This window comes from Silurus aristotelis (assembly GCF_946808225.1).
Source record: "Silurus aristotelis genome assembly, chromosome: 11".
Lineage (NCBI taxonomy): Eukaryota > Metazoa > Chordata > Actinopteri > Siluriformes > Siluridae > Silurus > Silurus aristotelis.
The window spans coordinates 19,262,725-19,279,458 of NC_139584.1; the positions used below are offsets into that span (position 1 = coordinate 19,262,725).

General features: G+C 38.8%; 1 protein-coding gene across 4 annotated transcripts in view; it reads right to left on the bottom strand.

The window, feature by feature from the left end:
- The window catches only part of LOC310733348 (SH2 domain-containing protein 6), a 135,095-nt gene extending 121,089 nt beyond the window's left edge, over positions 1-14,006 (bottom strand). For all 4 annotated transcript variants that reach the window (XM_083554565.1, XM_083554563.1, XM_083554564.1 and 1 more), the window contains exon 1: positions 13,716-14,006. In XM_083554565.1, the coding sequence (XP_083410691.1) occupies positions 13,716-13,718 (3 nt within the window). In that variant the 5' untranslated portion in view covers positions 13,719-14,006. The remainder of the gene's footprint in view (positions 1-13,715) is intronic.
- Positions 14,007-16,734: the final 2,728 nt, after the last annotated feature.

Below are 16,734 nucleotides of genomic sequence, written 5' to 3' on the forward strand. Positions count from 1 at the left end.
CCTGTCTCTCGTTAATGAAAGGAGTGGCAGAGCGAGGCAGCGTGACAGCTACTGAGGGGGGCATCGCAGGTGGATCCCTGATATTACCGTAGTGGAAACCAATTTTATTGTTGACCTTTTGTGCACTTTTGCATTTCATTATAGCTTGAAATTTTGTAGGCTACTAGATCAGGATTAGGATAATGTGTTTGGCTTCACTAGGAAAAACCATAGTCAACTGACTCGGTATTAGTAAATTAGACTTTCCATGCTTGAATATTTCCTTATGCAAGCATCACTCTCCTGGGCATTTAAAAAACTAAAGCTGCTCTCACATCTGCTTGTGATCCATGTACAGTCATGTTAAAACTAAAGTACACCCTTTTTGAATTCCATGGTTGAGTGTCAGGACATAGTAAAATTATATGGTCCTTATCAATTGTTAGAATTAAGTAAAAACAACCTCAGATAAACAACACCTGAAATATTACACCGTTATTATTTATTTTTGCAAAAATCTAACTGAAATGGAGAAAAAGTGTGTAAAAATGTAAGTACACCTTATGTTGCAATAGCCTTTAGAACCACCTTTAGCAGCATTAACTTGAAATAATCATGCTCTGTATGACTTTATCAGTCTCTCACATCATTGAGACTCCTCTTTAAAATGTTGCTTCAGTTCATTGAGGTTTGTGGGCATTTGTTGGTGCACAGATTTCGTAAGGTCCTGCCACAGCATTTTAGTCATTCTGTTGTAGCTTTAGATGGTGTGTTCGGGATCATTGTTCTGTTGGATGATCAAGTTTAGCTGTCAGACATATGGCCTTCCATTTCTCTCTAGAATACTTTTGTATACAAAGGTGTTTAGTCAATTTAATGACCGCAAAACAAGCTCAAATCATCACTCCTCCACCACTGTGCTTGACAGTTGGTATGGGGTGTTTGTGGTGAAATGCTGTGTTTAGGTTTTGAGTATCCATTTGCAGATTTATTAATAGAAATAGCACAAAACACAGTCCCAAGAGAGAAAACGAAGAGCAAAGACAAAGTCAGAAAACAGGCAGATTGTCAAAAGCACAGTAGAGCGGTCCACAGGGCAAACAACCAAAAGTCATAAGGCAGAGAATCATAGTAAAACAAAACAAGACAAATAGGTCAGTACACACAGAAGCATAAACAGAAACTAAGGCTTGGTATGCAAACAATAATTTACGATACTTGCTTAGCATGAGAAGGCCTCATAAACACAATTATCCAGAAGTGCCCTGTAGTCCTGAAGTGCTTAGATGACTCCCCCTGTTGGGATGGTGGGGATACAGCAGTTTCCACTGTTACAGAATCCTCCTCCTATGAACACTTCCAGGTGTTTTTCTTCTTTGTCAGTGCCCCCTACTCCTGGGTGCTGGCTGATTTGGCTGTTTTTGATGAAACTCTTCAATAAGAGATTAATCCAGAATGTCTTTTGTGTTTACCCAACTCTGCTCCTCTCTGCCGTACCCCTCCCTTTCCACCAAATACTGAAGCTGTTCTTCTCTCCACCATAAGTTCACAATTGATCGAACTATATAGGCTGGGGTACCTTCACTCTACAAGGAAGCGGAAGGGTCTTGTTACCCTTGCTGAATGTGTGTTGACTTCGGTAGGGAGACGAAAAAGGGGAGATGCGGTACCTGTAGGTCACCAGGTTGACTTGGAATATGACTTTGAATGGCCTTATGAATAGTGGACTTAGTTCCTTGCACAGCAACTTCAATTTTATGTTTTGTTTTGATAGTTTTGAGTGATTTGAGAAGTGCAGTTTATTTCCAGATGTCCAGTACTGAGTGAGGTGTGCAGAGTTTATGTGGCTTCCCAAGTAATAATGCTGTCAGTGGTGCAGCTGTCATACTGTAGTTCCTAATGAAACTCTGGTAGAAATTTGCTGGTGGAAATTTGCTCTGGTAGAAATTTGTATTACTCCATAGCTTTGGTCTCAGGGGCAGCACCGAGGTGTCACATTGGGGAGAGGTGTATGGTAAAATCCCATTGTCGGTGGTGCGAGTACTGTGGCATGTTTCTTGTTAAAAACCTTTTGAGGGCCTGATTCTTTGCAGGGACAGAGGGGAGTGTACCAGACATGGGGCTTTTAAACCGATATACTATTACATGGGAGGTGATGGTTTTCTCTAGACAAAACTCAAAACAACTTGGAGATAATTGTTTTTATTTCTTTGTGTTGCCATAAGATCATGTGATCATGTATTTAGAGCCAGGGAAACCCCAGAATGATTGGGCAGGTCAGAGCAAGCATGACATTCCACTTGTAGCGTCATTGGCATTGTTTTGTGTCTGAGGTAGCCTTCCCCACTTGGGTGGTTGTCAGTTGCTGTTACATGGAGTGGCATAACACAGGGAAGGATTGGGATCTTGAGTGCATTGACAATCTCTTGGGCGATCAGGTTAGAAACACAGATAATGCTGTCCCCTTTATCTCCAAGATTTTAGAAAAGGTTGTAGCACAGCAGTTATGCTCACATCTACTTATGAATAACATGTTTGGAAATGTATAAGTCAGGATTTAGGCCTTATCATAGCACAGAGATAGCGATAGTTTAGGTGGTAAATGACCTGTAATTGGCCTCTGATCAGATTTTGTTTCGTTACTTGTTTTGCTCGACCTTAGTGCAGCTTTTGACACCAATAATAATACTATCCTGCTTGCTAGACTTGAGAAAGTTGTTGGAATAAACTAAACCGCTCTCTCCTGGCTTAGGTTTTATTTGACTGATCGTTATTAGTTTGTTGATGTAAATGTTGAGTACTCCCCACTCTCTGTGTTAAAGTTTGGTATTTCACAAGGATCTGTCTTAGACCCACTGCTTTTCTCTTTATATATGCTGCCTCTGGGTGAAATTATACATAAACATGGTATTCGCTTCCATTGCTATGCTGATGATACACAGCTGTATATTTTAGCAAAGCCAGATAAGAGAGATCAGCTTGAAAATGTTGAGGAGTGTGTAAAGTACATTAGACAGTGGATGCTTGATAACTTCTATCTGCTCAACTCGGATAAGATGGAAGTACTTTTACTAGAAATACATGCAGCTAGAAGTAAACTTTCTGATAGCTTGCATCTCTGGATGGTGTTTCTATCTCAGTGTGTACAGCAGTCAAATACCTTGGTGTGATTATTAACCCTAGTCTTTCCTTTGAGGCTCACGTTAATAATATTACCAGGATTCTTTCACCTTAGAAATATTGCTAAAATTTAAAATATGATGTCGTTACAGGATGCGGAAAAACTAGTTCATGCTTTTGTTACATCTAGATTAGATTACTGTAATGCTTTACTGTCGGGTGTTCAAGTAAGTGCATAAATAAGCTTCAGTTAGTTCAGAATGCAGAGTTCTCACTATGACCAAATATGACCACGTCACCCCTGGTTTAATCAGTCTACACTGGCTCCCAATTAAATCTCGCATTGATTAGACTTTCGCATTAATTAGACTAAAAGTTGATAGTGGACTTCAGCACGAAGCAGGAGCGGTCATACCAACCGCTAAACATCAACGGGACCCCAGTGGAGAGAGTGGACAGTTTCCGGTACCTAGGTGTTCACATCACACAGGACCTGTCTTGGTCCTGTCACACCAACATTCTGATGAAGAAGGCCCGGCAGCTTCTGTACCATCTGAAACGCTTAAGGGACTTTAAACTACCCTCTCAGGTGCTAAAGGCTTTCTACACATGCACCATTGAGACCGTCCTGACAAGAAGCCTCACTTCCTGGTTTGGGAACAGCACCATGCAGGACAGGCGAGCCCTCCAGAGGGTGGTGCGTTCAGCTGAACGTACCATCCACACCGAGCTCCCTAACCTGCAGGACATCTAGAGCACGCGGTGCTGGACCAGAGCCAGGAAGATTGTAAAGGACCTCAGCCATCCCAACAATGGAGTCTTTTCTTTGTTGAGTTCAGGAAGCGTGCAAATGAGGAGGAGCTTCTTCCCGCAGGCCATTCGGAGTTTAAACCAGGAAACATCCAGGATTTAGAACTGGTCCATTTGCTCCATCATCACACTTTTTCTCTGCACATATTGTTATTTTTCTTTTTGCACTACGACACTTTAATCTCTGGACTGTCACTTTAACTCTGGACTTGCACAGCACACACAGTGCACTTTATAGTTTATACCACACCATGCACACGGACGCTTTAACGACGGTCACATCAACCACCTTACATTTTTACTGTTTTACTGTCATAAGCATACCATGTATATACCCTTTTTTCATATATATATCTTTATATATTTTATATTGTTCATACTTTATTTATCTGCCTTATTTTTCTTGGTTTATTTTTCTCCCCATCCTATTCCCTCATGCCAGACTGTCGTAAAAAGCATATTAGTGCATGTCGTACCCTGTATGTATGTGTATGTGACAAATAAAATTCGATTTGATTTGATTTGATTTATAAAATACTACTACTTACGTATACAGGTAGTCGTCGACTTACAACCTATGCAACTTACAACCATTCGACTTTACGACCACAATCGCTAGCCGCGGTGTACAACAGTGGGTACCAGCTTCCGGCATAATTTTACAGTACTGTACATAGAGCCTACTCTACTTATGACCAAACCCTGTTACGACGATCGTATGCCGCGGCTGCCTACCAGCTTCCGGCATCATTTCACAGTACTGTACATATAGCCTACTCTACTTACGACCAAATCATGTTATGACCGGTCTGTCGGTCCCAATCGTGGTCGTAAGTCGACGACTACCTGTAAAGCACTTTAGCCGCAGTATCTGAGTAAACTTCTGTACCAATATGTTCCTCCATGCCAACTTAGGTCAAAAGGTGCAGGCTAAGACTACAGCAGGGGGAAGACCTCTCTCTCTTATAAAGCCCCACAGTTATGGAACAGCCTTCCAATCAGTGTTCGGGACTCAGACACAGTCTTAGTGTTCAAGTCAAGGCTGAAAACACATTTATTTAGTCAAGTCTCTTATCAGTAGATTTTTCTTAGTTAAAGGAGCAGATCTGGAGGGAACATGAATATAGAATTTTCAGTGAACTGGGATATTTGTTTGCTGTTGTCTCCTCACTCTCACACATTCACTCAGGTTTGTTGACGGTGGTGTGGTGGGTGGTCCCTTATCCCAGAGATCCCTTAGGTCTGTGTTACCTACTGGTTTTCTGTTTTAATTAAAGTGCTATAGCGAGTCTGCTGGAGTCCCCAACTGCACAGTGTCCTTAACTTTCATACAACAATAAGGACACATAATAATCCATATCCTTGGATGGTTTCATGAAATTCTGGAGTAAGAACGGAAGCTTTGAGGATGGATTTGGACTGTAGTTAATGTTAACAGTCTGCTACACTGACTTCAGAAATACACTTCGCTTTTGATCATCATCACTGCACCCCGCAACATTGTATACCCGCCACAAATGGACATTCGGTGTAACCCAGATGAGGATGGGTTCCCTCTTGAGTCTGGTTCCTCTCAAGGTTTCTTCCTTATGCCATCTCGGGGAGTTTTTCCTTGCCACAGTCGCCAGTCGCCACCGGCTTGCTCATCAGGGACAAACTTACTCATAAAGAACATATTCATTTTTAATCACCGCATTATCTGTGTAAAGCTGCTTTGAGACAATGTTCATTGTTAAAAGCGCTATACAAATAAAAATGAATTGAATTGAATTGACTCAGGACTACAGTTTGCTTCTGATCACCATGACTGTACCCTGTAACATAATTTCTGTAATAAATGGACATTCGGTGCAACCCAGATGAGGATGGGTTCCCTCTTGAGTCTGGTTCCTCTCAAGGTTTCTTCTTTATGCCATCTCGGGGAGTTTTTCCTTGCCACAGTCGCCCCTGGTTGTGCTCATCATGGACAAACTTACACTTATAAAGACCATCCTATTAATTTTTATCACCACATTATCTGTGTAAAGCTGCTTTTAGACAATGCTCATTGTTAAAAGCACTATACAAATAAAAATGGATTGAATTGAATTGTTATCAGGTTGTAATTAACTAAATTTTAAGTTAAAGACCTGTCAGGATGAGATTTTTTATTGTGTCCTGATTCATAAAAGCATTTTATATATATATATATATATATATATATATATATATATATATATATATATATATATATATATATATATATATATTGTGTATATAATGTATTTTTTATCCTTAACCATTATACTTTATAGTCAGACTATATTTTAATATACTGTTATACTTTATTGTATTTTTGTATGTTACTTTACTCTTATTTTTTTTACTTTATATAGTATTTCCTTCCATGATTACAAGTCACAAAACAAATGGACTGTCAAAAAAAGCATTTCAATATATATCATACTCTGTATGAATGTGTATGTTACAAATAAAATTTGAATTAGATGTTTTGCTTTGGTACATAACATTTTTGTAACTGTTGTAACTGTTTTGTAACTAAAAGTTTTAAGTTTGAAGTATGTAAGAAAATGTATATGGAGTAAAAAAAATCTGTAATGTTTCCAGCTTTAGACAGTATTTACTTTGTTTTTTACTTTCACAGCCATTTAAGTAGTGTGTGTGTGTGTGTGTGTGTGTGTGTGTGTGTGTGTGTGTGTGTGTGTGTGTGTGTGTGTGTGTGTGTTTAATTAGGCACATCTGTGCTTAATTAGTAGCATGGGGTTTCAGAGCTGGAAAAACTGTCTGTGTATTTTGGTCATTGGAGTCTGTCTCAACTACTGTATATGTGTAGGTTACAGTGGTTTCTAAGAGTCCTCTGCTGAGATTTTAATCTGACTTTTAATAGTAATTATTTGCTGTAATAAATGGAAAACACTGAGTGCTTAAATGAACAATTAGATTCTTAGGAAATCTTGTCATCATTTATTCTACCTGTGCAAATCACACTCAGTGCCTATCAGTAATTTTTACATGTTTGGTCAATGAGCATAGAAAGGTTAAAAAAACTTTAATGTTTAATGTTTTGATCTTCTGTAAAAAAAAAAAAAAAAAAACAAGTCTACTTTCTACTTTTTTTACATCGATAACAAAAAATTGCACAAAAAAATTGTTTTTAAATAACGTGTGGCACAATTATTGGCACATTTTTTAGTCAATGCTATGTGCTACCAATATAACAGTGCTGAGTCTTCTTATATATTGCTTGATGAGGTTATACAATATGGTAAGTGATCTGAGACATTTCTCAATACATGATCGCTCCATACCCTTCAAATTGTAAGATCTAAGATGATGTACTTTCCTCTTTAGTTCAATTCCATATGTTTTTTATATGGTTCAAGTGAGGGGACAGAGGTGGGTATAGCTGGATTATGTGTAATAAATTTGTTAGGTACTGTACATCCTATTAAATGTTAAAATTCTTACAGTAGATTGTGCTGACATTGTAAATGTTTCTTTTGGATGAATTCCTTCTACACAAATCACAAATTAATAAATATACTTTCCCTTTAATATTGTGAAATGTACAAAAAGCCACCCAAGTTATATCCTAACTATAGCATTGCTTTTAAAGTAAAAGGTCTTTACAGAGTAAATTACTCAATCATTCTGAGAATAGCGGTAGTTATCAAGTGGTTATCCTAACCCCTTTACAGTCTTTTCAACTGGAATTTTTAGACATTTTCTGTCTAAACGCAGTCAATATAAAAACATTCACACTATTTTCTTGGAGAGAGGGTCCGATGGTATAAAATATATCTATATATAATTTCTGTATACATGTTCTTGAGTCATGATGCTTTTGTCCTTGCTCTTGCTTATATGCAATTCTCTTATCTTAGCCTTTGGTATTATCTATGTGTATTTTACCTGTACACCTGAGAATAAAAGTTTAAATTTAAGTTTATTAGAGGTTTCATTAAAGGTTTAGTATAAAAGATTGAAATGTTTAACAACTTGTTTAATTTAATTCAGTTTAATAAATTTTTATTCCATGATAGCCCACCTAAACTTGAAAATGTCAAACCTGGAGCATTTTGTCTTGTAAGGGACTCTCTGACTGGAGAAGGGCTCGGTTTAGTTGCGATAGATTGATATCTAGATAGCCTTTTAATTCAATTGATCTATTTTTACATTTACCCAATTTTACATTGTTTTTGTTGAACTTGTGTGCTAACTTTTATACTGTCTTTACAGCATTCTGAAAAAGTGAACAAGTCATGTCCAGACATCAAAATCACAGGGAACAGTCGGCTCATAAAAGTGCAGTGGTGTGCCGTCAGGACCATCGTTTCTCTTGGCACTGCTTCCAGGAGGTGTATGTGGATGTTAGATTTTTTTGTACAATCAGATTTCAGCCTCTATGTGCTGCCATGTCAATCTAATCTGCCCAGGGCCTTTACACAACATAGTTCTGGCCGTTGTACCTTAGACTATATTAGCAATTAGTCTGTTTCTTTAAATCAATCAGATTTAAAATTCTCCTCACAGGGCCAGCTAGCTGGCCCAGAATAGTGGCAGCATTTTTCTGTCCTCTGATTGGTTGGTCAGAGCGAAACTGTTACAGCCAAGTTCAACTAGCAAAATACATCTGAGTTAGACTTTTTTACACCCACAATCTAGCTTGTCTCAGCCCAGGAAAGTATTTGTTCGCCACTTCCAGACCAGTGCCTTTGAGCGGTACCACTGACCAGTATGCATCTCTGGTGAGAAGGTTGTATTTTATGTTTTTAGACAAATATTGATTCTAAACTGCTCCAGATGATGTGAGTGGCACAGAGGGGAACTCCAGAGCTTTTAAGGCAGCCACACTCTGACTCTGAAAGGAGCGGGGAGACCAGAGGACTCATAAGATAATGTGATGGCATCAACAAGCCACCTGCTCAGAGTCTGCTTATTAGCAGGGAGGCCTCTCTTTGGAGGGCTTTAGCAGATGAGCGGCTGATCGGTCTGATTCCTCTAAGGACTTGTCCTGTGGAAGTAGGTGTCCAGTGCGCACACTGGACAGAACCAGTTAATTTCTTCCTGGTCTGGGGCCTGAAATGAAGGAGGATAGAATGTCTGTAATCGTATGGGTCGAGGGACGACCAAGGGCACCTTGGGGATGTAACCCGTATGGAGTACAGGAAGGCACTAGCCATACCTGGGCTAAACTCCAGTAAGGAGCGGTCCACAGAAAGGGCCTTGCAAGTCCCCTACTCTCTTGATAGAGCAGATAGCCAACAAGAACAACAAGAACCTTGATGGAAAGGTGCCTCCAAAATGCATCAGCTAGAGGCTCGAAAGGAAGGCTCAGACAGAGCCCCCCAAATGACGGCCAGGTCCCACCCTGGCACTCTAGGTCGTACCGGGGCCTCAGCCACTAGGTGGTGCGTAGAAAAAGCATTACTTTAGGGTCTCTGCCTAGAGATTGCCTGGCTAAGGGGGCATGATAAGCCGAAATAGCGGACGTGTAGGCTTTCAGGGTGGATGATCAACCCCAAACTGTCCCTGGAGGAAATCCAGCACTGAGCCATCTGGGCAGTGGACTGGATCCAGCTGGTGGTGCTCACACCATGAGCAGAACAGATGCCACCTGGCGGCATACGACCTCCTCATGGAGGGAGCTCTGGAATGGAGAATGGTCTCTACAACTTCGGTGGAGAGACTAGAACCTCTGAGCCTCCACAACTCCGTGCAGGGGTGAAATATGGTGCCCCCTAGCTGGGAAAGGAGATCCCTCCTCAGAGGAGTTTCCCATGGAGGGTGCTCAAGGAGAGCTACCATGTCTGCGAACCATGGTTTGTTCAGCCACCTTGGAGCTACCAGGAGGAGACAGACTCTGTACTGGCAAACTCTCTCCAGAACTCTCGGAAGCAGAGTGATGGGGGGGGGGGAGGCATCTCTAGGCAGTTGATGTGCCAACATAGATGGGGCCCTTCCCACAGACCTCGGGCGGAGCGACCACTTATGATCGCTCCCCACCCTGTGAGGGAGGCATCCGTTGTTAGCATTAAGTGATGAGGGGACTCCCAGAACGGGGCCTAGAGATTGGAACTGCATGTAGGCATTGTGTGGAGGGAATTGCCCTCTGTAAGAACCCACGGGTCCTGAGCCACCAATGAAGGGGTCTAATGTACAGCAGGCCAAGTGGAATAACACTGGACGCAGCTGCCATAAGCCCTAGAAGTTTCTGGAACTGCTTGACAGTGAGAGGCTTCCCTTCTCTGACCTTCCTGATGACTGTAAGGATGGCCACAATGCGAGCAGGGAAAAGCTGCGTGTGCAAAGTAGTCAAATCCCATATGACACAGAGTTTGGTGATTCTCTGTAATGCAGAAAACACACTCTTCCAGGTGTTCAGCCGAAACCCCAACACTTTTATGTGGGCGAGAATGACATCCTGATGCCGGACTGGCAACTGCTCTGATTAAGCAAAGATAAACCAATCGCGATCATGAGTGGTCGCTCCGCCCGAGGTCTGTGGGAAGGGCCCCATCTATGTTGGCACATCAACTGCCTAGAGATGCTGGCCGTGCTTCTAGCACTGAAGCATTTCCTCTCACACCTCAGAGGTCACCACCTGGTGGTCCATACAGACAACAATGCGCTGGTCCTCTACATCAACCATTAAGGAGGTCTGCGTTCGTGCTCCCTGTGCAGGCTGGGGCACCAGATCCTCCTTTGGGCGCAGGATAGAAACTCCGCTTATTGAGAGCAGTTTACATCCCAGGTTGGTTGAGGCATCCACACATTTTGTGAAGGTATGGGGCGAGAGGGCAATGCCAAATGGAAGAACCCGAAATTGGTAAGCTTCGGCCCCGAAAGTGAACCTCAGGAACTTCCTGTGAGATGGTAGAATGGATACATATATGTACACATTCTTTAGATCTACCGTGACAAACCAGTTCTCAGATCTGGTTTGAAGCATGACCTGCTTGAGGGTCAGAATCTTGAACCTGAGTCTCATGAGAGAGCGGTTCAGCTGATGTAAATCTAAGATAGGACACCCTTTGTCCTTTTTGGGAACTATGAAGTACCGGCTGTATAACCCAGACTCTCGTTCTGATGGAGGGACCACCTTGATGGATGGCCTCCTTCCTCAGGAGAGTGTTTACTTCCTGTTCCATGAACAGAGCCTGCTGTGTATCATCCTGAACATTCCCGTGAATGGCCCGGTGAAAATGGCGTACAAGCCAAAATTGCTCTCGTTCACTATCTTATAGGCCCAAGTAAGAGCCTCCCCAGACTGAAGAGAGATGAAGAACGGGATCTTGGGGAATTGGGATGATTGAACATTCATGTACCTGCCGACGCTCCGTCGGAAGCCGCTCCATTCGGCCGCGTCGCCGGAGAGAAAAGAGCTGGAAATGCCATCGGGCTCTCAGGTGTGCGCGCCGCCGTTAGTATTGGATATAAAGTTAGTATTGGAATGGCCATACATTAATATGAAATGTCATGACTGTAAAGCAATAGCTTGTCTGGCTACCTGGCCATCAATATAAATGCCAAATCAATATCAATAGCCAAACATGTATAACAAAAGCCTTTAATGGTCAGCCATTTATGGCCACCTGAGATTAGAAGGTGGCTCTTAAATAGGGGGAGGAATAAAAGGATCAGAAATAGTCTCAGATAAATGTTTGTAGGAATCTCTTTTTTCATGATATCTACATTCAATTTAAAATATAAACTCATTAAACATGTGGCTTTTGAACCATTACTTTTCTGGATTGCTACATTACTAATTTCATGTATTTATATATGAAGAAATAAAAATTCAATTCAGGAAAAAAAATGTTCACGGTACATCATCTATAAAATTCTTTAACTTATTATCTTTTTGAGCAATATCAACTTTGAATAATGGAAAACTCTGAGTAAAGCTCAAAGTGTCTTCTTTTTAAATATATCTAAATTGTTTATGTAGCACATTATTCTCAGGAACTGGTAACATTTAAAGTTAGTTAGGGCATTTTCATCTGTGAGTCCCAAAATCTAACTGTTAACTGTTATGCTAGCTAAATGTTATGCTACCTAAATGCTACCTTATGCTACCTAAATGTATGCTACCTAAATGTTAACACATTTTTACTGCTGCATCATTGAGAGCATCCTGACCTCCATTACTGTATGGTATGGCATCTCCACTATGTTTGATGGGAAAGCCCTTAAAAAACTGGTCAAAACCACCCAATGCATCACTGGCACCTGCCATTGAGCACCTTCACCACAGCAGATTTTGGTGAGGGAGCTCAGTTTGTATTTAATTTCATGTTTTTATTTTGTAGATAACTGAGAGCAGTTTTTTGTTTGTTAATTTTGCCTTGATCCTCCCTGAACACAAATTTTGCAATATCTCAGTGTTTGTGCTCCTTTATATCAATCAGGATACAATATACTTCATATATCAATCTTGAATCTGCCACCCTGTGTCTTTAATCAGACAGTTTGTCTAACCCTATGTAGACTGGGTCATAACACGATACACAGATCAGAGTGTTTAGTATGCTTTTCAACACTGAAAAAGACATTTAAGGTAATGCTGGTGTATGTCTCTTGGTTACCCAGAAAGGTATTTACTCATTTATTTAAAGGCTTTTTTCCCTTCTACAGAAATTAATTTATATAATTCATATATATAACTCATATATATATATATATATATATATATATATATATATATATATATATATATATATATATATATATATATATAATTTTTTGTAACAATGACATTTTTTTTCACAGAGGTCTGTTCTCACATCTCCACTTCCTGGTACAAGGAGTCAGAAGAAAATATGCAAAGAAGAAGGAAGCAGGAAAAACATAAAGGATAGTTGCCAATTGTACATCTGAATATGTATAATAGATTCAACAGTGGGTCATCAAACTTCATAGGCCTTATCCAGTGTGCCAGCAGAGCTATCCCAAAAATAAACTTCTATCCTAACTTCTATCTATTATGCAATTAAAATCTTTCTGCTTTTACAAATGTTAAAGGGGTTAAAATGTCTAAAGTATGAAGGGTTTAAGGGTTTTAAATGTTTGGTTTATTTAATTCAATAGCATTGAGCACACAAAATCAAAAATAAAATCTAATAGTTAATTGAAATTGTTTCAGTTACTATATATGCAAAGTAATATATGTATAATAATATGTAAGTATATACTGCAATGGTACTGTATCCTAAAGAGCAGAATTCCCAAAATAGTCTATTATAAACCTATATAATCATCCTAAAGAATACCATGAAACTGTTGAATTCTACAATTAGTTTTCTATATTAGCAATATAATTAACAATAGGTTGGGCTGTCACACAAATAATAGGCTTTAAATTAATTTGCTCTTCATAATTCATTGTTTTTATAGTCTCAGCTAAGTCACTCTAGTATAGGTGATACTCAACAGAAAATAAAGCTACTAAGATTTAAAGCTACTAGATTTAATCTCAGCAACATATTTATCACATTTTTTTGTTCAGAAACACATACCAATCAACAACAATGAATTTAACTTCAACTTTTTGAAAACATGTTTTGTTCAGTTATTATCTAATAAAAATTTTCACAGATACAAATTATTCATTATTTTTCCCAGATTTTTAAATGTGATGTTTATATTTTCCTATAAAAACATAGTATCTAATTATTTCTTATTTTTATGATATGCAGTAGTTGGCTTGTTTTGATAAATTAATTAAATAAATAAGTTATGTAATCATTTATCAAATAGACTACATGTATTTTTTCTTTTTAAATCTCAAAACATTTGTACATTACCATTGTGACAGCGCTTTCCCCTTCCACATAAGTAACTTATATTTTGCAGTTTGGACAAGGTGTAATAAATATGCTTGTGTAATGGAAATTTGATCTTCCCCTAGGGTTTTTGCATATACCTGCTCCATGGGTGTAATTTGCCTGCCACTAGTTACTTATCAACAAAAACGATCAGAACATGCATTTTGTTTCTCCTCATATAACTGTAACTAATATAAGTGTATTTCAGGCTCATTATCAGAATGTATCAAACCCCAAGCAAACATTGGCTATGTGATTATGGTCTATAGAACTAAGTACATGTTAATTGTTTTATAAATTAAATAAGAATAAAGCAAAGATGAGGGAAGGTATATATTTGTATTATGTTTTATATTATTTATGTTTAATTATTACAAATACATTGTATTTATCATTGAAACACTCAAAATGACTAGACTAATGAAAAAAAAAAAAATTTACTAGAGTATGAACAAACACACCACCAAATATGAGACAATGAGTGAGAGGCTTTGAGGCTTAAATACAAGATATAACAATTAGATCTAGCACTACTTAGACACTGACCAGATACTTCTAGATTTATACAATTTGACAGTGTTGTGCCAAATTTATAATTTTATTATATTACCCATTTGGGTTTAGTTAATCTCTTACTCATTTAACCATATGTTACGTTCCCACCTTGGCTAGGCCTAGGGGAGTGTGGGAACAATAACCATTTAGTTGTTGCGGGATGTTTGGACAAAATTGTAGGACCAGGGACTTCCGGTTATGTCGGGTTGCTCAACACTCTCTGTGGATTTCCATAATTACCAAGCCTGATGACCAAAATACTTGTTTTTCCAAACCGAAGATGACATTGGCGATCTTCAAGGCAGGGTTTCCAAAGTCGATAAAACTGTATCGGATCCCGCTTCTGCTCTTGACTTGGCCGAATGTAGAAGCCAGCGCTCTAATATTCGCATTCTGGGACTTCCAAACGGAATTGAGGGAAATAATCCTGCCTCATTTTTGGAAAACTGGCTCCCTCAGGTTCTGGGTGCGGACTCTTTCCCGGCACAGGTGATCATTAAACGGGCACACAGGTTACCCAGTGGTAATCAAACTGGAAATACACCAACAAGGCAAAAAACAATGATACTAAAGTTTCTCAATTATGCCGACAAAGTCAGAGTATTGAGAGCAGCTCGGGAGAAAGGTACGGTGATGTTCCAGAATCACTGCATCATGTGTTTTCCTAACGTATCACCCGAGGTGTTGAAACAACGAAGGCGATTTGACGACGTAAAAAGGCGAGATCTTCTGAGAAGGAAGATTAAGTACGGGATGATTTTCCCCGCCAAACTTCTGGTCACCTATGGAGACTGTTGTCACGTCTTTAACTCTCCCAAACATTACATCACTTTTTTAGTAATGTGTGTGCTGGGAAGTTACTTTGTGTTATAGTGGTTCGGATGTTAATTTTTTGTGTTTGTTATTTTTATTTATTTTTTATTTTTCTTCTCCTCCTTCCCCCTTTTTTCCTCTTTCTTGCCTTACTGGGAATGCATGTATACTTACACACTTCAATTGTCCACTACATTTTTGTTCAATCCAAAATTGGTACAGGGTGCACAGTGGTTCAGGTCATTATAATAATTAGACTATCAATATGTGTATATTATTACATTTTTTTGTAAATGTCAATGGCTTTTAGTTTTACACTGACATCAAGGAATGTTTGGGGGCTCTGTAATCCAATTTAATTAAAGCAAGTGATAAATAGAGTTAAATATCTAAATTCTAAAATATTGTTCCTACAGGAAACACACTTACTGCCAGATTAAGTCATTAAATTACATAGAAGATGGCCCGGCCATGTTTTAGCTGCATCCTAAAGCTCACATTTAAGAGGGGTTGCTGTGCTGATACATAAATTCAGTTTTCAACAATTTCAGGTATTAAAAACTTTTTGTGATCCATCTGGAAGATACGTTATTGTTGCAGGTAGGATGCTTAATGAATATTTTAATTTTGTGAATGTTTACGGTCCAAACAGAGATTAACCACAATTTTTTCATAATATTTTCTTTATTTTGTCCTCTCTTCAGAGTAATTTAATAGTTGGTGGGGATTTTAATTCCACCTTAAATCCTGGTTTGGACCGTTCTACTGGTATCGATGCTTCACATTCACAGAGTAGGAATATACTAAATCAATACATAAAGGACCTTAATTTAACGTATATCTGGAGGTTTCAAAATCCAGCAAGGAGAGAATTTTCTTTGCTACTCCTCATCTTTTAATACTTACTCCAGAATAGACTAATTTCTTATTTCAAGGGTCCTGATTGAATATATATCTAATTGTGAATATAGTAGTATTATTTTATCAGATCATGCATCTCTGCTTCAATAAGATGGGAGGCATTTCAGGCCTATATTAGTGGTCAGCTTTACTAGTTCCAAGACCAATAGAACTTATCCTAAAATGACAGAATTGGAGCAAAATATTAAGGATTTAAAAGAAGAAATTCTTAGAAAAGATACTCCTGAACTTCGACAGGAACTTTTTTGCATAAAGCAGAATTTAATGGCATCTCTTCTAATAGACTCAAACAAACATATTACCAAGGAGAAAAGGCTGGAAAGCTGTTGGCATGGTGTATCAAGGCTCAACAAAATGTAAATGTGATTATAGATGAACAAAAGACCGAGATCCCCAATGAAATTAATAAGGTTTTTCAAAACTATTATGAAGATAATGTTATAAATCATTTTCCCCAAGGAATACCCATCTTTATAAAACATTCTTGGAAGAGACTCAGTTAATCTCTGTAAGAAAAAATGATGAGGACAACGAAGATCGTAATGAAGAAGTTTATAACAGCGTAGCAGTGACAAAATACATGAAGCACTTTGGGTTCATCGGAGTCAGGAAAGAACCCAGAGAAAACTCTGCCCAGATATTTTATATTGTTCTTCCCTTTGAAGAATAGACCGAAGTTTCCTTTAAATGTAAATTAGATATAGGATAT